The sequence below is a fragment of the Podarcis raffonei genome, chromosome 9 (assembly GCF_027172205.1).
Source record: "Podarcis raffonei isolate rPodRaf1 chromosome 9, rPodRaf1.pri, whole genome shotgun sequence".
NCBI classification, from domain to species: Eukaryota; Metazoa; Chordata; class Lepidosauria; order Squamata; family Lacertidae; genus Podarcis; species Podarcis raffonei.
In genome coordinates this window covers 40,065,211-40,089,972 of record NC_070610.1, presented here as the reverse complement: position 1 = coordinate 40,089,972, position 24,762 = coordinate 40,065,211, and the positions used below count along the sequence as shown (strand labels likewise).

The window sequence follows — 24,762 nt, the reverse complement described above, 5'->3', positions numbered from 1 at the left end:
GGATGTTTGAAGGGAAATCATATGTGTGCATGATTGTGTGGAAAGCAGAGGTGTTCAGTCATCCTTTACAAGTTTGCTTTCAGCAATCCACAATGCCTGCCCTAAGTATTCTGCAGGATCTTGGTAACCCCCCCATTGTTTTTTATCTATGCAAACCCTTACTGCAAACAATTCTTCTTGTCCCTGTACATGTTCCCACAATTTAAAAATATTTAGAAAGTGTGTATCTACTTCAGAAACAGTGCCCTTGATTCGTTGCATTGTGACGCTCATTCCAAAGCAGACACAATGATATGAAGGGTTGGCTAATGATTTGTTAGTCCCATATTCTTTGTGATGACGTAGGATGAGATTGTCTACAGTCTGCTAAGGTTCAGGAGTCACTGAGAGAGGATAGACATAACCACCCTGCTTGTGATAACTGTTCATTCCTTCTCTTTTGTTTTCCCCAATGCATTTTATTATATTTTTTGGACATAATAACAAACAGCTAATGTCCACAACTCTTACAAAGATATTTTTTTAGTGTGGAAAGATGCACACAGTAAAACATATCTGAGTACCACTCTATATTTCTAAGAAGTTCTGTCCAGCCTATTCTGATGAGTTAATCATTCTGACAGTGTCAGTTGCCATGTCCTGGCAAGCCAGCCTGTAGCAGCACAACCTGCTTATACTTCCCAGTTACATGCTACCTCCATGCCCGCAACCTCTTAATAACACCAAATTCATGTAGAGATATTTTTTCAATGGCCCATGATAGCCAGAAATGCTAGCAAATATTCAGAGGTGAGCACTTGTTTAAATCATATCTGAGAAACTCCTATAAACTGCAAACCACGATCTCTCTGGACATTCCCATTGCAAAGAAAAGGAAGCTCCTCTCATTCCACACTCCTGGCAACACTTGGAGGGCAGTGAATTATTTATGTCATGCATTCTTTGTGAGATCATATGTCAGCACTGATTTGTGTGTTCTAGCTATTCTATAAAATTGTATTATATTTTCTACATGTATTCCTATTCTGCTTGGGGCATCGCTCATTTGTGCAGTTCTGCATGTGGTTCCTCAGGCTTCACTGAGATGGTTTCTGGGCCAGCATTTTATCCAAGAAACTGAAATAATTTTTCGATTGACAATTTGCTCAAGCAATCTTTCCTTTTTGATGAGCGCTTTCCAGCGATAACAACTTTTTGCTTGTCAGATGAGAGTTCTTTGATGTTCAAGTACTACATAGAAGTGAGTTGTATGAAATCACTGATGGAGCTTATTAGGTTTCCCAGCCCAAGGGCAACATGTTTGGAGGAGAGGGCATGCATCTACATGTTCCAGTCTTAAACAAAAAAGTTAGTTACTATGATTACAACTGATTCCTTTTCTTTGGGAGTGGCATGTTTTTCTGGGTTCATTGCTGCCTTGCCTCACTCTCAGCCCCAAATGTTTGCATAAATAAAGCTGTGGCTTTTCATGCCATGCTACTTGTGTGTTCTGATTTATTGGTTGAAAAAAACAATGGAAGCAGGTGCAGGAGCCTGCAAGTTAATAATTAACTCCATTTATGGTGGCTATTGTTTTTAACATTTGCTTTCTTAAAAGTATCTTTTTTTATATATAAAAAAAAGGTCATTTCTGACCAAAATGAACATAATAAGGCATAAAATATTTCTTAAATGGGATATGCAATGAGGTGAACATGTCTTTTTCCATCATAACACTCCTCTAGGAAAATAGCATTTCCCTAGCATTTTGTTGCTAGGAAAAATGCAAGTTCCTTGCCCTGCACAGCTGATAAATGTGGAATGTCTGGGATATGGATGAGTGAAGCTCCTAAGCACATCTTGACATTTGTAATACTGCCAAGTGATTAAGGAAACAACTCCTCATACTGTAGTTTGGGGAAAGTTTTAGATTCTGTTACTTTGGTAATTCTCCTTAATGGTGAGGCTGAATGCTGTTGTGTTATAGCACCTGAAAAGCGGGGTGGCTCATATAACTATTCACACACACACACACACACAAATGCTAAAATGGGACACAGCCATTTCGAGACTTGCTTCTCTTGCTCCATTTCTTCTTCAGTTGGTTGAAACCTGGCTGTTTCTGAACAGGCATCTTCCATGTGAGAGAATTAAGAAACTTGCCTTCCATCTGCAAAAAAACCTGCTTTCTGTCCACAGGATAGGAATGGATAATGATATTAATAGTACCAAAGAGCCGGGACTTGGCCTACTTTATTTTTTCCTTTTATCTGTTCATCAGCAGACAGAATAACAGTACATTGCAGACTTCATTATACTTACAAAATTAGAAAATCAATCCAACTATTATCCATTTCTCATTTCTATATTGAAAAAAAATTGTTATAGTGTCAGCACACTATCTCTTTCACTATCCAAACTTTTTAAAATTGGTAAAATTAAAATAATTTCTCAAGGTATTATTGAGGGAGCATCTTCCAGTTTTGAGCAATTAGTATGTTAAAGGTAAAGGTAAAGGGACCCCTGACCATTAGGTTCAGTCATGACCGACTCTGGGGTTGCAGCGCTCATTTCACTTTATTGGCTGAGGGAGTCGGCGTACAGCTTCTGGGTCATGTGGCCAGCATGACTAAGCCGCTTCTGGCGAACCAGAGCAGTGCACGGAAATACCTTCCCTTCCTATTTATCTACTTGCACTTTGCCGTGCTTTCAAACTGCTAGGTGGGCAGGAGCAGGGACCGAGCAAGGGGAGCTCACCCTGTCGTGGGGATTCGAACCGCCGACCTTCTGATCGGCAAGCCTAGGCTCTGTGGTTTAGACCACAGCGCCACCCACGTCCCAATTAGTATGTTAGCTCCTGATAGAAAATGAAAACCAACTCTGTAGTTTGTTTATTCCAGACTGCCTTCAAATAATTTAAGATTGCTGTCTCTGGATTGTATGGTATCTTTATACCTAGCATACTCTGAACTTTCTCAGCTAATAAGCAACTGCAGTATTTATTATTTGGCTATGTTTCCCACATACATATATTTATTTTATATTTTTGCTGTGCTTTGTTTCAGGCGGGAGGCACAATTGGATGAAGAAGGGCAGTTTCTAGTTAGAATTATTTATGATGATTCAAAAACATACGATCTGGTTGCTGCGGCAAGCAAAGTCCTTAGTAAGTATATCTTTATTTCCTTCAGCACTGATTAACATTTAAGGAAAAACTGAAGTTTACATGTAGTTAGTTCACAATGTTTGTTGATTTGCATTAATGCATTTATTGCGTTGTAGTTTTTCATGCCACACAAGCATCTTGGGAATGTCAGTTTTCATTGTTAAAAGAAAGAGAAGGTGCTTGCGTTTCAAATGCATCAAAACAAAATTGAAGTACACAAAAATAGAACTCACAGAATTCTATGACAGTGGAATCTTGCAATAAAATATTAAAAGCCCAATGCATTCATGTTCCTCAGTGCTGATGAGGAAGTATTAAATGTGATTTTTTTTTGGTTCTGCAGGGGCTTCAGTGCCTTCAGGTAGTACATAATGCTTCATGTTTTCTTTAGACCTTAACGCTGGAGAAATCCTTCAGATGTTTGGGAAGATGTTTTTTGTGTTTTGTCAAGAATCTGGTTATGACACCATCTTGCGTGTGTTGGGCTCCAATGTTAGAGAATTTTTGCAGGTAAGAAATCTGTGGCAAACCATTAATGGTCAAATTCCAGTGTAATTTCTCGATGGCAGCAGCAGTTGTGGCCCACTGTGGCCTTGGGCAAACTTGAGGTGCGGAGGCAAAAACCTTCCAAGCATCTGGTTGGTCAGCATCATCAGCCCCAGCTAGTAAAGGGGCCCAAGGGGAAGGATTCTGTCCATATGCCCACATGGGGGCTAATGGGCCATGGAAGTTATGTTTGGCTGATCCAGGATACATACCCAATGCCTAAGCCAAAGCCTTCTTGCAACTGTAATCAGTAAAGTTGTGGCCATTTCAATCCCCCAAAGGTTACCATGTCATTTATTGTTTCCTATATCCCTTAGGGTTGTTGCATCTGAGCCTGCATGTTTAGTAAAACCAAGCCTGTTGAGTTCCATGGGACTTAATTCTTGTGGTACCTGTTCACAGAATTTCAAATGAGAAATCTATTTATGGCTATTCTCTTAGGCAATAATTAGTGCTTTGCTGCACTTCCTATTCCATAAATAAACTGATTTTATAATTCACATTTAAGAACTGAATTAACACACTCATTCAGGAAAACCTACCTACCAGTTTGCATTTGTACCATATCAAGTTAAGGCTCCAGTTGCACACTAAATTACACATGAACACATTATTTAAATTAAAAGGAATACAAATATGTGAAACTTAATCTGAAAGGCAAGCAAAAGGAAAGAAAGAAATATAATTAGTATTTTTTAAAATATACAATTCTGGAGCCAACTGACGATTCCCAGGTAAGATCCATCCTCTGTTGTGTGGGCAGGGCGGTCCCTCCCCCTACTTGGCCGATTCCCTGGCAACGCCTCCCCAGGTGGGATTGGGCAATTGGCTGAGGTGGGTGCATACCTCCAGGTTTCCAGCCTGGGGAGGGCGAAGCCAGCCCATACTGCCAGGAGCCGCATGGGATCCATGGGGGGAGGGGCTGCACGTGACCATGCAAAAGGCGTCCCCCATTTGATGTGGGGAGCGGTCATTAGTATTTTTTTTAAATATACAATTCTTCCTTTTTATATTATGTAGGGCTGAAAGCATTACTAATGGAAATACAAAGCAGAATGTAAAAGAGAGGCAGCTTTTAGTTAAGTGCAATTTGAGAAATCCCAAGGGCATTATTATGTTATAACCACACACACAAAAATCAATCAGGCACCAAGTGGTGCTTAACCTAAGATACTTTAGGGAGTAATTTATTTGCCTTCTCATATTTTAAAATTAGCAACACAGTATATGTTCTATGGCATTTTACAACACTCAGAAGAATTGCTTGCAGAATATGTCCAACAATGTGCCCCAGAGCTTATTTTTCCATCTTTCACTGCATATACCCCAAACCTATCTACTTAAGGAGCATACTGGCCAGTTAACCCATGGCTAAGTGTGAACATGCAAGTACAGTCATACCTCATGTTATAGATGCTTCAGGTTACATGTTTTTGGGTTACGGACCGCAGGAAACCCGGAAGTACCGGAATGGATTACTTCCGGGGTTCGCAGCTCGCGCATGCGCAGAAGTGCTAAATTGTGCTTTGCGCATGCACAGAAGTGCTGGATTGCACCGGCGCCTGCACAGACACGGCACTTCAGGATGCGAACGCTGCGGGTTTCGGACGTGCCTCTGTCATGGATTACGTCCGCCACCCGAGGTTCCACTGTACTCTTGCTTACTGGCAGCGAACTCCATGTTGGGAAGCCAGGTAAGGAACATGACTTCACCCCACTGGCTGCTACTGCTTGGGGTGAGTTTTAGCACCCAGGTGATGTTATAGCCACATGTTTGCCCTACTGGCTCCATTCAACACCAGCCAATAAGAGCATGGGGCACTGACTTCCTTCTCCTCCCCACATTTTCACCTTTCACTGGTTGCAATTTGCTCAAAGAACTGTATCCAGAATATTTCATTGGTTTGTTACTAATGTCTCTTACATTATCCCTCTTCCAGACTCCTACTTCTCACTTACTTTTCCCCCCTCCCTTTTTGACGGACAAGCTGTTATCCTGGTTAGTGGGGAATCTTGATACACAGGGTAATTTTATTAAGGGCAGAACTGGCTAAAAGGGAAATTGAATGGCAAAAAGGCATGTGATGAGCTATCATTAGTTACCAAAAATGATTCTTCCTGTTAGAAAGTGGCAGGGAGGTCGCAAGGGGGCCAATGAGAGTCTGGCCAATGAGACTATGCTGTTATCTGCATTGGGACATTTTCACAGGAAATGTAAATTTAGGCAATCCAATTTCCAGGAAAGGGTTTTACTGAATGGTGCTCCTTGATTACTGCTCAGAATTAATTTAATGCTAAGTAAGGTTTCTTACTTAACATTAGATTTGACAAAAGTTTCAGGAACCAGTTAGAACCACATACACAAATTTTCCTGTACAGGCACCACTGTGAGGAGGATTCTTGAGAGGAGCCACTGGACTATCCCATAATACTAAGCTTGAGCTTTCTTTATTGTGAAGGGTTTAGCTTGAAATACGGTCACTTTCTCTGACTCCTTTGGAAGAGTGCCACGCTCCTTAGTCAGACAAAACCAAAATACAAGCATAGTCTTGAGAGCGGAATTTCTCAATAACAAAAGAGTCTTGAAACAGACCTTTGGAATGGGTTGATCTTTCCCTACAGCCATCATAGTAATCCATTCAGACAAATGCATGGGTTAGTATGCTGGCTATTGATAAAAACCATCTCAATAAAATGTAAATTTCAAATAAGCAAATAAAGTAAACCAGGAAGCTCTAAGCTGAGTTTAGCCCAAGGAATTAATTTACAAGATGCTCATTTCCTTTGGAGACCTCCCAAGAGAAGAAGCAGCTGTTGAGGCTTTTCATTTCTCACAGAAAATAAAGTTCAAGCTATTTCTAAAGTTTTGAGGATCTGCAGATGCTCTGTAATACAGCTTGCTCTTATAAAACATTGTCATCATCTATTATGTTTTAAAAACATCAGTGCCCATATGAACATTAATGGCATTAGAAAATGCAGAAGGACGAGACAGAGCAGGTAGCAGTGCTTGTGCTACTGTATGGAGCAGAATTTGGAACAAATATTCTTCAGGCAGTTATGTTGCCTTCACACACCATTCACTTTTACAGTGAAAGGGCTGGGAAAATAGGTTCTAATCGTTTTCTGTTATTAAATAATCTCCTTGCAGAACCTTGATGCTCTTCATGACCACCTTGCTACAATATACCCAGGTATGCGGGCCCCATCCTTTAGATGTACTGATGCAGAAAAGGGGAAGGGACTCATTCTGCATTACTATTCTGAGAGAGAAGGGCTCCAAGACATTGTAATTGGAATCATCAAAACAGTCGCTCAACAAATTCATGGCACAGAAATAGATATGAAGGTAAGTTGTAGCATAAAGTTTCACCAACTTTCCACATGCCACAAATATATATTCCACAGGTGCTTTAATATTGTTTAACTTAAAATATTTTGTTCCCAGAGGGAAAAAGAATTAACACCACATTCTCAATGTGCTGTTCTCCCATTGTTAGACACAAAAATGCACTGTGTTATATGTTACATGCCTGTTTCCATTGCTCTAATTATTATAGTCAAAAGTTCAAGAGCTGATTTATAGAAGCAGCAGTAGTCCTAGGTCATGATGCAGAATATTTATTCATTCCACACTCTTTTCACAATGTTAAATTTTCTCCAGTATCCACTTTATGGCAGCTTGGCAACTCACCACAACCCACCATTGTAGAACTTGTTTTTTTTATGAAAGAGTGCATCAGAATGGTTTCAGCGTAGCCTAAACTAGTTTCCAAGTCAAAGGAATAGCAACAGCAATGTTAAAAAGTGAGATCTGCAACAAAGTGTTGCAGTGTATCCTCACCTGGTATCATAAAATGTGATACCAATAAGGAGGGAAGAGACACGTTCGGATTTTTTTGTGGATTTTTCAGCAGGGCAATGCATATAAATGGATTTTATATATAGTCAAAATCATAGTGTGTCACAAAGAAGAGAGATCAAATGGAGAATATAAGGCAGAGGAGGCTCAAATTTTCCACACCAGATGAACTGTGTACCAGACAGCTATGACAAAATCAAATTACAGCCTGCCACAAACACAGAGGCCATGTGAAAGTCAAAGTATGTCTAATAACTCAATCTATAGAATTGTGACACATAACTGTGGAAATACAAAAATACTAGTATGATCTGGAAGTAAACACACACAGCCTTTTGAGTGGATAAGAAATTAAAGGAACCAAAAAAAAGTCTACATTGGAGCAGTACAAAGATTGGAACATACTCCTATCTTTGTTGGTTTCCTATTTTTCTTCATGCAGTTGGCAAAGAGTTTGTTTTGTCTACAGCCTTCATAGATTTCTATTTTTAAAAGGTTGGGATTTATTCATTTCTTTTGCTAAATGTCAAGAAAATTATCCCAATAGCACTAAACTCGGGGAAATTGCACAAAAAATATTTAGCCTGACAGGGCACCTAGAAATCAGAATGCTAGATACTCATTTCACCTTGATTGTCACATTTAGCTTCAGGAAAAATGAACAGAGGCAGCTGTAGGATGGGAGACATGCAAGGGCAAAAGGATAGGCTATTACGGTATAAGGAAGATTGCCAAAATAGTTGATTTTTTATTCATTTGACTTTCTCTGCATATTTTGGGGGCTTGCTATGTTTTACGTAGGGAATGTGGGTGCCCGTCACCGCAACATGGACATGTGACATCACACACACTATGTGCAGTTGTGTGTGTGTGACATCACACATTCACATTGCAGTGGCTGGCAGCAGCAGCAGTGGCTCCTCTTTGCAGCCGGCGAAGCATCCTTTTCCACAGGGAGGTGCTCAGACTTGGAGGCAGACTCTGCCCCCATGTCTGAGTTTCCCCATCCAGAAAAGGGTACCTCGCTGGCTGACTCTGGAGGACAGAGCTGAACTTCTCTCTTGAAGGCACCACCACTGCCACCTGCCGGCTTTTCTCAATGACTTTGTAGGTGCCCGGCTCCCACAATTATATTATTGTGGGTGCCCAGGCACGCACGGCCCCCTGGAGTTGGCTCCTATGGTAGGGACACTGACCACCTTTGACCTGAAGCAAGCAGACAAGCAAACAACAATGTTATTGAGCCATAAAATATGGTCAATCATAACTAACATTTTTTTTGAAACAAATCAGCTTCATAAATCAAGGTTTGTAGTTGGTTTGCTACAGTAAACCATAGTACAGACATATTGTTTTCAGATGTAATTGAAGTGAAAGCTTCTCTTCTTCAGGGTGTCTCTGGAAAAGGGGAAGAGAGTTTGTGAAGGTTCATTCCTATAATGATAAACTGTAGTTTATTGTTACAGTATGCTTGAATGCCCTCTCACATGACATTTCAGAGTAATACCACTGTCAGTCTGTTGCAGCTGAAACGACAGTCTTGTGGGACCATAATGTCCAAAGGATTTATTCTAATACAAGCATTTGTGGACTAGAATCCACTTTACCTTATGTAGTGTTAAATCAATGATAAATCAATAAGTCTTTACGTCCCATAAGACAAAAACATCTGATGAGATGTTTTTGTCTCATCAAAGGACACCCATTTTGGTGAAGTGTTTCATTAGTGCTGGGTCTCTTTTGAAGCTGCCATTGATCTAAACTACTGCAATTGAGCAATGAGTTAAATTTAGCTCAGGAGCTTTGTTCTGGTTGCATAAGCCAGGAGCATAACGTCTCTTTCAAAATCCAGTTGGCATATCTGTTCTTTTAAACCATAAAAGCACACACACACCACCATCATTTGTTAGTGAGCTGCCTTGGAGTATGTTAAGGAAAGGCGGGCTATAATTTTTATACATAAAAAAGTCTGACCTAAACAGGGCTCCTTCTTTGCAAGCGAATTCCCTCCACTGCAACACACACACTCAAAGCAAATGCATTCATGTAAAAATGCTGCTTCACATATATTCTTGCCTCTCCCACAAATCTCCAGTTCCATGATGGTAAACAATCACATACCTATCTTACTTAATGTGTTTTTCTCGAAAAAAGTGAAAACATAGGACATACTGTACTATTGCATAGCATTTTCAAAAGCTAACTTTAATGCAACTCAATGGACATAAGCACGAAACAATATAAAACTATCAATGTTTCCCCAAAATCTAAAAATTGTTCTGAAGGCCTTTTGTATAGCGGTTTGAAGGCATTTTCAAAACTCTCTCCCTTATAAATGCCACTTTTCACACAGCCAAGTGGGAACATCAGTTTTGCAGAAGATTTTATTGCGAAGCACAGGAGAAAGAATCTGCTAGATATCTCTTTGAAACTTAAAGAGTGATTTGTCTTCATTTTTATTGCTGTTATCATGGTGAAAGAGTACGTACGCATGATTGGTTGACGTAACTTGGTAACTAGGTCCACAGAGGGAAACAAAAATCAAACTTTATTCCTGGCTGTGTCGCTGCTGGTGATGCTCTTTCATTTATTTAATATTACACAGTCAGGTGTTTAGCAAATTCCCAGACCTATTTGAAGTCATATAAAACTTGAGAGGCAAAGAGTTATCTAATTCTGCTTCTATGAACTTCAGATATTTTTGTGTGTGTGTGTGTGTGTGTGTGTGTGTAACTTAGGTGTTTTGATTTTATGTTTTTTTTAAAAGAAAATGTTATAAGTTACTTGAACATCTTTGAATAACAAGCAAGTAACAAGTCTAATACAAATAATAGTGTCAAGTGTTCTACACGAGGAGGTTTGGGGCAGAAATTCTGTATTTTCAGGAGCAAGCCTCATTGGACTCAGTGGAACTTGCTTCTGAGTAGACATGTAAGCAGCACAGGCACATACGTCTTTAAAATGAAATTAACAATAATTATTCTTGATGGAAAGTGCAAGAGAATGAAGTAGATGTGAAACTGGCCGTACTCCTGAGGGAAAATACAATTTTTTTCTGGGAGTTTTCAAACACATTTTTGCATTCAACTCTAGAGTATTCTTTTTAAGAGACATTATTTACTTAAGGTGCAGGTTTTTTTTTAAGAGCCGCCACCCCCAGCAGCATGTATTCTGCCAATCACATCATCTTTTTTAAACAGACACTCAACTGCTTTCATTTTTTCCAGAATACAACGGAAATGTTTCTATTGATTTCAGCTGTGCTTTGGCTCAAGCACTTACTTATTTTTTAGTGTTCCGACTCCTTCATGTCCTTCCCTCTCCTCCTTTATCTCAATTGCTCTTATTCATTTCAATTCAGCACTGTGAATTACAGTTGCAACTGTGCTATTATTGACACATACTCATTCGGTAGAGGTCATTGGAGACTGCAGAGCACTTGAACAAAACAGCAGATTGGTTTTCTGAAACTGTGGCGACTTGCTGCTGTTTAATAGTGGCACTTTTTGAAACAGACTAGACAGTTTCATAAGTTTAGTGGCGGGGGCGGCGGATTCTGCTAGTATTCTGCAGGGGCTTTTATAATGTACAAATCATTTGGCTTGCATGTTTTCTTTTGTTATATTTTCAGCATTATCCCAGGCGGCAGGGACTTTGAATAGAAAGAGACCTACCATCAATAAGCAATATTTGTTAACATTGCAGGCTAAGCACTTCAGCCATATTGTTTTTGTAAAACCTTTGTATTGTTTTTATTTTATTTTAATCAGGGCTGCAGTATTTAGTAAGTTAATTAGTTGCATTAATAGAGTCAATAAACCTATGTCTTATCTAAAAAGGTGCAGCCGGTGAATTAGGCAGCAGATTATTTATATATTTTAAAACCCTTATTCATTTCTTGTTTTGATATTATTAAAAGCTGTGGGTGGCAGGCACCATCTTAGAAAAAGCACCCCCTTTTTATATCCCAGAATAATAAGATGGTGGAAGCTGTGACATGTGCATGTTTGCCTAAAAACTGTCGAAGTGTGTTTCAGTAGCTTTGTTTTAATATACAAGTCTATGCAGATTTTATAAATTGATCAGTTAATAATCCCACTAATTTATAAAGTTAGTCATCTAAGATTCTGTTAATGAAGTGGCAGTCTATGTTTTAATGGATTATTAAAAGAGGGGTGAAAATATAATCAGGAAGTTTTTTTTTTAAAGACAGTTATATCTTGCCTGATAAGATGAATTGTTTGATTTTCAAAATCTTGGCATTTAAAAGGGCATTGTCTGCTTTTCCACAGTCCTAATTATGAGACTTAACTACAATGGAGTGAACCACAGGTGGAATTGGTTCAGTTAATTTTGGAACTGGTCTTGCCAGTTAATTGCTTCTGTAGCCTTCTGTGCTGTAAACTGGATCCTTACCCTTGGCTGCTCTCCATCCTGAGAAAGGAACTGAGAGTCTGACAAGACCTCAGAAGACTGGGGTAACTTTTAATCCACCTGGCCCTCATGCTGTACCCTCCAATACATTGACGCTGGAAACCAGGACATGCATCTTCCCGGGCTTGCTCCCACTTGAGTCACATGACCCATGCGAGATCACAAATCTCTGAGCTCGCAATCTCATGTGTTTCAGGGTGCCATGCTGAGAGCACGATGTCCAAAACTCACTTGTCCTGATTTGTCCCGGGGTAGTTGACAGGTATGCCATGCATGGTGGTCAATACTTCTTAAAGTTGTGGCACTGCCTAGGGTTCCATTTCATTTCAAACCAGCCTTGGCCTTCAGATGGCCTGGAATGTATTTATTATTTCTTCTGCTGCTCAGTGGTCTGATGCTCTCACTGCTCTTTCTACATTTGAACATAAGTGTCAATCTTAAAAGTGTCAATCTTCTTTGTATATATTAATTTGTATGTTTAAGTCAGGATTGATGGAGCATTTTATAGTATTAATATCAGCTGGTGATATTTTTCTCTCTCTGCTATGTTTGCATTAAAAAATAAATAAAATGAACATATTTCTATATAGACATCCTGCTCAAAAAAACAATGAAACAGAGTTGTGGTCAATGGACCCTCAAATCCAGGGTCAAAATCTGGAATTATAAAAATCAAGAATAGCTCTTGTTCATTGCTATAGAAGAATAACCCTAAAAAAAATGTTTTAAAAAGTAAAATTGCCCATAATTGTTGTTGTAATTCGGGGTTTTTTGTTGTTATTCAGGTTATTCAACAGAGAAATGAAGAGTGTGACCATATTCAGTTTTTAATTGAAGAGAAGGAGTCTAAGGAAGAAGATTTTTATGAAGACCTGGACAGATTTGAAGAGAATGGCACTCAAGAGTCTCGCATCAGTCCTTATACTTTTTGCAAAGCTTTCCCTTTCCATATTATATTTGATAGATATCTAGTTGTCACCCAGTGTGGCAATGCAATATACAGAGTCCTTCCACAGGTAAGAATTCTTATTTTACCTGAAAACCGTATACATTTTTATTCCTCGGTGCTCCCACTACCACACCCAGTGAACTAGTGAATGCTATTCACTAGCTTATATTGGTTGTGGTATTTATTATGCATGGACAAATTTTGTATGCACTCCTAGAATTCCAAAAGACATTTCACATTAATGCCTTTAACTAATTCCATCTTTGTCTTCATAAAGTGTCATAGTCCTTCATTTCAACAGCCTTTTAACCAATATTTTAACATTTTTATTTTTAATTTATTTTACATCTGTTGGAATTGATCAAAGGTCCACATAGGTCCCAAATCCTTCTATATTTTGAGTCATATGACTCGTTAGTCAGACAGTTTATTAATGTGGTAAAATCTAGTACTGTGCATATGTGTTTGTGTGTGGGGGGGTACTCCTCAACATTGTACTGATAAATTAGCATAGATAGAGCATTGGGAAACAGAATTCAAATGCTACACATGATATAGAGTATAAATAATTTCAGGTCTTTGAAATGAAATTTGTCTGTCTCATTTATATTTCAGCTCCAGCCAGGGTATTGCAATCTTTTGTCAGTGTTTTCGTTGGTTCGGCCTCATATTGATATTAGTTTCCATGGAATCCTCTCACATATCAACACAGTCTTTGTGCTGAGGAGCAAGGTAACCATACTGTTCACCTGCCATTTTTCAATGATAATCATGTTTTACTTGGATAAACAATAGAACCTCAAATTTCTTTACCAAATTTTGACATGTTTCTGCTTGCGTGAAACAGAAGTAAAAACAACCTTTGACTGCGGATAGCATTAAAGTAGTTTGTGGAAAGATATGAAAATATACAGACATAACTATGACACCTTTAGCTGCAGTTATGGGTTTTGGTTTTTTTCTTTACAAGGAAGGGCTGTTGGATGTGGAAAAGTTAGAGTGCGAAGATGAATTAACTGGAACAGAAATTAGCTGCTTACGCCTTAAGGGTCAAATGATCTACCTACCAGAAGCGGATAGTATTCTCTTTCTTTGTTCTCCAAGGTAAGCAAACACAGTTTGTGTATATTGCAGTGCATTGTTACAAAAACTTGTACAGTAACTTACATCTTACATGAGGGTTTGGTTCTAGGAGTCCACATGTATATCTAAAAATGCACAGGGACGTGGGTGGTGCTGTGGTCTAAACCACTAAGCCTCTTGGGCTTGCCAATTGGAAGGTCAGCAGTTCAAATCCCCGCAATGGAGTGAGCTCCCATTGCTCTTTCCCAGCTCCTGCTATCCTAGCAGTTTGAAAGCATGCCAGTGCAAGTTGATAAATAGGTACTGCTGTGGCAGGAAGGTAAATGGTGTTTCCATGCGCTCTGGTTTCTGTCACTGTGTTCCGTTTTGCCAGAAGTGGTTTAGTCATGCTGGCCACATGACCCGGAAAGCTGTCTGTGGACAAACACTGGCTCCCTCAACCTGAAAGCGAGATGAGCGCTGCAAGCCCATAGTTGCCTTTCACTGGACTTAACCGTCCAGGGGTTCTAAAAATGCATAAAGCCAGGAACCTAGAGTCCCTCCCCCACCTACTTTCCAATGCCCAGTAAGTTCTTGCCCAGATTTGGGGAGGAGGCTTTGCCTTACACTGCCTTCCCTAAGCCAAGTAAGCCCACAATCACAGCTTTGTGCAGGTGGGTCAGGGGGAAATGAATAAATGTAGGGTGGGCTTCCTCTGCTCTCCATTTGTTTATTTAAACCCCCCCAACCTGCTCCCCCCCAAGGAGCTTCATGAAATGATTTAGATTGGGAAAATGGTCAAAGCCTCTTTCTCACCACCACTGCTTTGATGGGAGGTCTAGACATGGATCTCCTTAATCACCTCTGTTTTGGCCGTTTGGCTTAAACATTTCCAGGACAACATTCTTCTGGCACAGTAACATAAGCCCATTAATGGCAGAACTTGCTAGTTTCAGATATAGTGATCTGCATCTGCTCTGTGCCTTCTTATTCCCTATAACCCTCTGTTATGATATGTGAAAGAAGGTCTTTGAGCAGCAGGCAAACTCACAGTACTATCACATCATGGTGTTTCTGTAGTGATTTTAATTGTTTGATCGCACTTCTCCATTCTCAGCTTTATCTCTCCTCCCTGTGTTGACAGGGTAGAAAAGGCGGCATATTCAGTGCATATTAAATAATGAGGTAGAGGTTCTCTCTTACTTTGGAGTAGTGTCAAAATATATTTGCAAATTAACTTGATCAGTGTTTTTAATGGCTGTGCAAGACAAATCTGAGTGCCAGGTTTAACCCACCATTTCCCCAACTGGTCTTTTGATTATTTGTATTACAGTGTGATGAATTTGGATGACTTAACTAGAAGAGGGCTATATCTGAGTGACATTCCACTGCATGATGCTACCCGTGATTTGGTCCTTTTGGGAGAGCAGTTCAGAGAGGAATACAAGCTGACTCAAGAGCTGGAGATACTAACAGACAGGCTTCAGCACACATTAAGAGCACTGGAAGATGAGAAGAAAAAGACAGACACGTAAGAGTTTATCTCTCAAGTTTACATGAGAAACAGTGGAAGTAGTGGAATTATTTTCCGTCTTAACCTGTATTTTGAGGCTTCACTAACACATCTGATTTTGAATTGTCCTGTTAGTCAGTGACTCTTTACCACATGCATTATTGCCATAATTCTTGCATAATTCTTAATGAACTTCTTGAATGGATGTCCATGTCAACCTCTGTCTAAGATCTGATTCTGACCTATTAAAAGTTTTAGATCATGCATGTCCCTGTATTATTCCTCCCACCTTCTGTATTATGAGGCTGCCATTCACCTAATGATTATCAGTTTAACTTAGTGGAATAGTTAATATTTTATGAATCACTATTATGAAACTATGGTGTTTCGTTTTAGAAATGTTGACATTTTGGTTTAAGGAGTTCCTACCTTGGACAGGATAGCTTTCTCAGTCTTGGTATCAGTGATGTGGGGCTGATTCACACATCACACTGATTGTAGAGATACCAGCCACCAGAAGATTCCAGCAGGTGCATGCAGGTCTTTATTGTAATGGCGGCTGTCCACATTCTAAGCTGTTCTGAATGTCATAGGTAGGCCAGGAATCACTGTTTACAGTAGCGAGCATTTGACATAGTCACTGACCCTCTTTAATAGTTTTATGCCTTCTGATAATCTGAATATGATTACAAATTGGAGCTGGTATGTGAAAATAAGGACACAAACAAGTTAAATGAAAATTAATACCTATTAACTCATTCAGAATACTATATTAAGTCACTGAATAGCTGTGTAAACTGTATTTCAATGGGCTCAAAATGAAAGCATTCTGGAAGGCTTCATGTACTAATCTTTGAAGAAAAGCATCCCCTTTTATTGTTATCTCCCTTCATTATCTTTCTTCTCTCTGTTTTCTTCCCTCTGTCTGTTTTCCCTCAATGTCTCATTAGCTTTTATGTCTTGGATCCTAATGTTTGTTTACTGGCACATAATCTATCTATCACAACCTGAATCAGTTGAGCTTTCAGAATAATAAAATATTTCTGGACACCATAAAAACTTAGGAAAAAGCTGGCTCGGGAGATCTTTGTTTAATTTGCATGCACATAACTTAAGGGCTAAACAAGATTCACACAATTAGCAATTATTAGGGGTAAAAGGTTAACGCTGCATGTCAGGATTCTGATCTGTATCAGGGCCCACACACTTCCAATTTGCTTTAAAAAAGCCATTCACATAATTCCTAATTGTGTGAATGGCATCTCATCTAGTCTGAACCATACAATCTAAGTACCTTTTATGTGTAGTCTTTAGAATGAAACATTTCGCTTTTTGTGAATATTGTGCTTTGTAATTTTTGTGGGTGGTGGTGGGGAGACAGTAAATAATAAAATGTGAGCATATAACCCTCTAGCTGATAATGGATATCTCTGCTGAAATATCAATTTATCCAGACTGGAAGTGCTTGTGGGTGTGTATATTCATCTCACTGTTGCTTGTTTGACCATAGGCATTGGTGACAAGGGAAATGAATACATATAACATGGTTAACTCTGCCTCTGTTGGGCCATTTTCATTTTTCTTAAAGCTATTGCCTGTCCCCAACCATTCTCCAGATAAATCTAGAGTATGTGACTTCTTTGCGAAAGATTAAGGGCACATTCCATGGAACATTACGTATTTTTATGTACCATCAATTTCAACTACAGAGATTTAAGCACATGTCCTTAAGAGTTTAGCAGTGCTTTCTCATACCTATATAGTTTTGCCCATTTTATCTTTCAGTATTCTAGGAACATTTTTAATGCACACCAATGTCTGGTGCTTAAAGTGTATTACTTCTGCCATTAATAATTTTTTAAATAAGTGACTGTTGGAAACCTAAAATGTAAAAAATCCGCTTTCACATGAAAACCTCATTACACAAAAAAAATGACTCATGCTTTTCTTTTCCTTTTTCTTTCTTTACTATTACTATCCAACATTATGTAGCTTGCTGTATTCTGTCCTTCCTCCATCTGTGGCCAATGAGCTGAGGCACAAGCGCCCTGTGCCAGCAAAGCGCTATGATAATGTGACCATACTTTTTAGTGGCATTGTTGGGTTTAATGCCTTCTGTAGTAAACATGCCTCTGGAGAGGGAGCCATGAAAATTGTCAATCTCTTAAATGACCTTTACACAAGATTTGATATCCTGACTGATTCACGAAGGAACCCCTTTGTTTATAAGGTAAGCACCACTGCTTCATTTCTGATTTTTTGTTTGTTTGAGATAATGCTGCATTAAATGAAAATGAATGTAGAAACAGCCCTGTAATGATGAAATTATGAAAGAGGTGTATTATCTGAGCTCAGTTCTATGGAGTATTAGAATTTCCCATTGATGAAATAATGGTTTAATTCTTGGCAAGAGAAAACATCGCACTGAAATAAATTTATTCTGAAGACAAAATAGCTGCATCAATGTTGATTACAGAAATTGGGGAAAGTGAGCTCCTGACTCCAAAACACTTTACTGATGCTTCTTTCTGAATCCAAATACCTGAGGCTAAGCTGTGATTTGTCTTAGTGTCATGTCCAAGTCATGATCTGTCTCACTTGAGACAAGAAATCAGCTGTAGCCAAGGTTTGTTCTTTGTTTACTACTCATGTTTTGAGAAACAAACCATAGGCCCATGTTCAGATGCTAACCCAAACCATGGCCTACTTCTGGATAGTGTGGTAGTAGGAGGACTGAGAGAGGAATGCAGCCACTACATTCTTTGCTCCAGGAACCTGCATGTTTACTTGTTCACAATTTGTTTGGGCCTCTCCCCACCCCTGATTTATTTTGTTTGTTTGATGCAACAATAGCTAGAACAGTCTCCAAGTGTTTTAGCTGATAGCGAGTTAGATAGATCAAGACTCTTGCCCCTGAAGAAGATTGTCTTCTAAATGTATTTGGTTGGTTATATCATATGCTATTTTCCAATCTGAAATTTTGCTTGGGTTTCATTTTTTGTTTGCTTTTTGGTGCCACCCTTCCTTTCCTTCTTCATTAACCTTTCTAGGCCTCTACACTTGCTACCTATCTAAAAAATAATGTACTTTTCTCCAGTGGCGTAGCGTGGGGGGTGCAGGGGGGGCCGGCCGCACCGGGCGCAACATCTGGGGGTTAGGGTTAGGGGGCGCAAATTACTTGCCTTGCCCCGGATGCTGACAACCCACGCTACGCCACTGCTTTTCTCTGATTCTTCTATATTTATACCATACGTTGCTTTTAGAAAGCATCCTCTGATGGGGCACAGATCAATGGGTTGCATCCAATGGAGCGCTAAATTAAAGTTACTTGGCAGTATACTGGTGCTGCTGGAACATTGATACACTAGGGAAAACACAAGCACAATACGAAAGATGGTTGCACAACAGATTGCACAACAAACTTTTATTAATGCAACTGTTGTGTTGGATTCCTTTGTTGTGCAACCTTTAAACTGTACCATCTGCTAATGCAAGGGCCCTTTCTGTTTCAAAGGTATGGCTAGTGTTTGTATTAACACTGTTTCCACGTAACCAAGAAAATGGAATAACTTCCAACTTCACATTTTATTAGGTTGAGACAGTTGGCGACAAGTATATGACAGTAAGTGGCTTGCCAGAGCCATGCATTCACCATGCGCGTTCTATCTGCCACTTAGCATTGGATATGATGGAAATCGCCGGACAGGTTCAAGTTGATGGAGAGTCTGTACAGGTTAGTAATTGACAACATGCTACTGGTCCAATGCTACTGGTGCTACTGGTGTGTGTAGCCATGCTACTGGTCCATGCTACTGGTGTGTGTAGCCTAGAAACCATGGGGCAAGATCGTACAAGACCAGTATTGGGCATTGATGCAGAATGCAATAGAGAATGGTTGAGGAATACCACCAAACTAAATATACTTCCATGTGAGAATTACTCCGTATTTCTTCCCACCGTTCTCATCAGCGCTTCCCCTTCCCCTTGATAGTGTGCATTGAGATTGGTGGTCTGGATCATGCTGAGGTTGTTAGGTTGTTCCTTCCCTCAAGACTGGTGCTTGGGACAGATGAAGGTGACATTAGGAGAAAGTCGGTTGAGATAATACAGCAACATTGTTCCATCCTCTTGTAGGATCACTCTTGGAAGCTCTTTTGCTTAACAAGCACTCAGGTAGTGGCTTCGTTTGTTTTATTTTTTTAACGAAGTCTTTGTTGTAGTGAAGCTTCTAAGTCGTTTACAGAAATATTAAAATTATCAGTAAAACAATTTAAAAGTAGTTGTGCGATGGCTAAATTTATCTCCCCACAAATGCTAAGCCTTCTACCCACTAGTTATGTAATTGTTTATTGTGCAAATGCAAAATTGCAATGCAATGCAATTTCACTTCAAACAACTTGGTAACATCTTTTTATTATTGTTACTGTTCATCTATATTTTTGTTCATTTTAAAAGATAACAATAGGCATCCACACAGGAGAAGTAGTCACAGGTGTCATTGGCCAAAGGATGCCCCGTTACTGTCTTTTTGGAAACACCGTTAATCTAACAAGCAGAACAGAAACTACTGGAGAGAAAGGAAGAATCAATGTCTCTGAATATACCTACAGGTGAGAAATTGAGTGTACAGATGGCTTATAGCAATATCCAGAAAACAGCTTTCTTACAACAATGGGCTCGCTTTTTCATTGATTTTAGAGACAGCTCCTTATATCAGCTGTTTTTTTGGGGGGGGGCACACTGCCAATACTTACCTGCATCACAGAGCAATTCTAACCCCTGGCTGGGGAACAGTCAGACAGAGTGGAGAGAGTATATCTGACAGGGTGGGAGATTTTTGTTTTTTGCTGTACCAACTCCAGGCTGCCACAGTTGAGAGGTACATAAATTATGACCTTTGGTAGATCCATAAAACTTTGGATCTGGCAGATACAAAATTGCTGGCACTTTAGGCCTTCCCAAAGGCTACCACATGCAGGAAAAATGCTGCTGGAGGCTTCCTATCTGACTGGGTACAATGAGGACCTCCATAGCGATGGAGCTCTCCCCTGTCATCAGAGATCATAAGAAGGTCAACTCTTCCAAATCCTAAAACCCTCCAGCTGCAAAGATCAGGGGGTTACAGTTACATTGTTAGTGTGAGCAACTATTACATATGGAGAAAGACAATCACCTTCAGATACTCTGGGTGTTATAGTCTCTTTAAGACGTATTCTGACATCTTTAGTGTATTGCAAGTTTTGGCCTGAAAGCACTTCATGAAAGTGTATTTTGCAATTAATCATTTAGTTATATCTCTTTTTATTTGCAGGTGTCTAATGGCTCCTGAAAATTCAGACCCACAATTCCATCTGGAACACAGAGGTCCCGTTTCCATGAAGGGTAAAAAAGAACCAATGCAAGTTTGGTTTTTGTCCAGAAAGTGCACAGAGACAGAGGTATGACTAATCAAAAAGTGATTTTAAAAAGAAGATGCACAGAATATGTATGAACAGTCAGACTCATGACAGACATTGTTTTTCTTGCAAAATTCAATGTTCCCTCGAAGAAATTAACCTCTTTTTTAAACCCATTAATATATTTCTTGACAATATATTAATTTGTCCCTGGTGTTTATGCATTTGTTAGAAATCAGGCTTTCTGCTTCAAAAAGTCAACAAGAGAGCACTAAGTCTTTAAATTTTAATCTCACACACTTTCTATGTCCTACTTTGCTGGAACTGGTATTATGCAATGTCTGTGGCTAGGAGTAGCAGAAATTTCTAACCTTGCTTCTCTTCATTTAAAATGATATTGCTGTCAGTCACCTGTAATATGCACACAACATCCCCTTAGTATTTTTTTTCAGAAATGGATTTATTTTACCAAAACATATTTGCAATTTAGCCTGATGTAAAATTGAAAGCCACTATTTGTTGAAGCTCTAAAGTTGAAAACTCTTCACTCCAAATAAATTGCTTTAAAGTGGTAAAGTGCATAGTAATTATGGCATCCTAATGAGCAGGCTTTACTATAGAGCAATAGATTTATATTCTAACAGATTGTGAACTGCTAGCAGAAGTAGCTAACTAATTGCTTTAGGGTACAGTCCTAACCCTTGGCTTGCTGGGATGAGGGCTTGATGAAGCTGCACAGCCAGTGCTCCATCCCTAACGCTCATGCCATCCAAGACAAAAGAAGGGGGTGGCATGAATAAAATGACCCTTCACTACACCAGCTCCCAGAGAACCTGCCTGAATTGGGCCTATTGCTGTCTTATTGCTGGCATATGACAGCAGCAGAGTCCCGTTTTAAAATGGGAATTTTCTCAAACATCAATACTGAATTGCATTACATGGGATATTGTGGAATGTTCCAGATTCCACAAGGCAATTGGAGGTATTTTCTTATTTTATAGGAATTTAAACTATCAAGTGCACTTGAGAGTAACTCCCATGGTTAAATATGGGTTAGTTTCACTACCAAGATACATAAAGTATGTGCTTCCTCAAACACCGTTTTAATTTGTTGCACCCATGTGAGAATATATCTTAACTTATCAGACATTATTACCACAACCTCAACTGTTTCCTTTTCAAACTTTTCTCGCATGCCTTCAAGGATGTAACGCATGATGCTAACTGAGCCAGGCGAAATGCAAGAGGACAAAGAACAGAGTGGAACACTGTGTCCTGCCACTAATACAGCCTGTTTGTAATTAGATGTGACTGCTGTTGCTACATTTGTGTCTCTTCTGTTTGTTCATCCGAACTGTGCCAAACAATAACATTTTCACTAAGCTCCTCTGCCCCCCCTCCCACCATGCTGCTCTTTGGTCACTCCCCTTTTGATAGTGTAGTAGGTCTTCTGTGGGTCTGTGTATCTCAATGTCTTTGGTCTCCCATTCTTTATCTAACACAAACTTTTTCACATGCCATAAGGGATATAGTGCTTCACACATATGCTTCTCATCTACATCTTTAGTGACTAATCACCACGATCTTTATGATGCTGTAACTCAAACTGTTTCTGCGAGGGAAAAAATTCCAATTGATAGCAAGCATCATGAGCTCAGAGAACTGATATTTTTATAGCCGTGATTTGGCATCTTGTTGTAAAGTTTATACTAATCCATCTGCTTTCCTCCAATCTGCTATTGTGAAATATTGCAGTTTGTTCTAGAAGGTAGCTTCAGTACGCTGGTGGTTGCTCTTTTGCTATGTATTGACTGTCTGCTGATGCAACATACGCATTTTGTACATGGAAGAGAAGGGTAGGTTGTTTAATATTATGTTATAGTAGGAAATGTGAGTCAATTTCTGTTCTAAATCTAATTGTGTTCTCTCCTATTTCTCCTACTGAATTCTGGGGGTAAAGATGATTCATGCATACTTGCATAATAGGTTGTTGGACAACTTTTAATATAATGCATAATGATATTACTTTTTAGACCAGGGGACATTTCAAAGAAAAAATTGGATACCCAACCTTGAGGTCCATAATAATGAAAAATTTGGGGGGCTTTATTCTGAAATTCAGAAGTTTATTCTGAAATTAGGAGACCTATAATAAGTCACAGGTCTCTGTCATTCTGCTTCTTGCAAGGCCCATACAGAGGCATTGGCAAAGAGTGTCCCATGTGACATATACAGTATAGGCATGTGCAAAATGACCCTGAATGCACAGCATGGTTAGGCTACAAAGCATGGATTAGGCAAATAGCTGTTCCTCCCCACAAAAGTATCCAAGAATACAAGTAAGATTGTTATTGAAGAAAATGCCATGCTTTGTACTTTTTAAAGGAAGAAGTCACTCTCCAAAGGCACTAGGAATTTTAAAACATTAGGCTTCTACCATACAGTCTTTTCTGTTGCCCTGTCCCTCTGGGCAGAGCACCAGGAATGATCAGATGTGCAATATGCAAGAAGCCTATTTCCACAATTAGCATGGTAGCAAAACCCGCTGTGCGTTCTTGAAGATTCCCCTTGAAATTTGCTTTCCCCAGGATCTGGTCAGAATGCTCTCTTGGGTGAAATTGAGGCAACGGTATTATTTTATAGTATTTCCCGATAAGTGAAAGATATGTTTTGGATATAGTTATCAAGCCTTGTTTTATTGCTTGAAAAAAAAGTATGTCCATTATTATATAAAGAACCTTCATTATCCAGGTTCATCATATGTGTGCCTACATAGACCCGTGTAAATGTGAGCTGCACTTGTATTTTTATGAACTTCTGCTTATCTTGTATTCCAAACCTGTCAGAACTAATGAGCTCAGTTTAGATATATTGTAGGAATAATACAATGACTCCTAATTCATTTCATATTTTTTGATGATGCCTTTATAAGATATGAACATGTACATATATGTATATATACATAAATATGAATGTAATGTATAAAATTTGTCAGTCTCTAGTTTATATACATATATATATCTAACCAACATAAAATATATGTATAAATGTTTTATGTTAAGGTGTATAAGGAAGGTCTTTAAATTATGGGCTTTTTCTCACTGAAAGGGTTTCTCCCTGTGGAAAACCATATGTTAATATTGGAAATGGTATAATAAATAAAATTTATCCCCTATCTTCTGAATTAAGTCTCCCTTATTTAAGTAGATCATAATCCAAGGGTGGGGAGTCTTAGGCCCTGCCTCACATATGAAGAGTTTTTGCCTGGCCGGAATGTGTCCTTGAGTGATGCTTCTTGCTTGTTCGGATGGCGTTTGTGAGTTTGCATAGAAGCTAGCCTGCTGTAGAAAGGTGAATGTTTACATGTGTTGCTCCTCCCACTTTTGCCTCTGCCCCCACCAACCATTGGCACATGATGCATAGAAGATTGGACAGAGGTGAATATGGCCCTCAGGCTGAAGAAGGTTATATTCACCCCTATTGTAGCCCATGGCTTGATCGTAGACTCACTGAATCCGTAGGCTGCATTCCATTGCAAACCATAGAGCTGAGATTTTGATGGTTGATTTCCAGAAATCTATGAATCACGGACCCAAAAAATCTCAAGAATTTTATAGGCCAGATTGGGCCTGCTAGTGTATGTCATGCTGCATTTGCTTTAGGGTCTATTTGGATGCTCTGCTAAGCAAGAAGAAAGTGTTTGTTAACCCGTCTTTCTCTGTCACCGCTTTTGCATCTCCTAGGAAGGGGAGGTTTCCCTCATCACTACTTTAGTAGAATTTTCAAAGCCTGCCTGTTTATAATAGCGCTTAAATTTGTACTATAAGAGCACACATCTTTTCATTTTGCATTATT

At 39.2% G+C, this 24,762-nt stretch overlaps 1 protein-coding gene across 1 annotated transcript in view; it reads left to right on the top strand.

Moving 5' to 3' along the window:
* Positions 1 to 24,082, top strand: part of GUCY1B1 (guanylate cyclase 1 soluble subunit beta 1) — a 41,138-nt gene extending 17,056 nt beyond the window's left edge. The window contains exons 3-14 of the mRNA XM_053403026.1: positions 3,045 to 3,145; positions 3,537 to 3,655; positions 6,843 to 7,040; positions 12,773 to 13,003; positions 13,552 to 13,668; positions 13,907 to 14,040; positions 15,332 to 15,529; positions 17,504 to 17,741; positions 19,104 to 19,244; positions 19,967 to 20,121; positions 20,823 to 20,949; positions 22,112 to 24,082. Of these exons, the coding sequence (XP_053259001.1) occupies positions 3,045 to 3,145; positions 3,537 to 3,655; positions 6,843 to 7,040; positions 12,773 to 13,003; positions 13,552 to 13,668; positions 13,907 to 14,040; positions 15,332 to 15,529; positions 17,504 to 17,741; positions 19,104 to 19,244; positions 19,967 to 20,121; positions 20,823 to 20,949; positions 22,112 to 22,135 (1,783 nt within the window). The 3' untranslated portion in view covers positions 22,136 to 24,082. The remainder of the gene's footprint in view (positions 1 to 3,044; positions 3,146 to 3,536; positions 3,656 to 6,842; positions 7,041 to 12,772; positions 13,004 to 13,551; positions 13,669 to 13,906; positions 14,041 to 15,331; positions 15,530 to 17,503; positions 17,742 to 19,103; positions 19,245 to 19,966; positions 20,122 to 20,822; positions 20,950 to 22,111) is intronic.
* Positions 24,083 to 24,762: the final 680 nt, after the last annotated feature.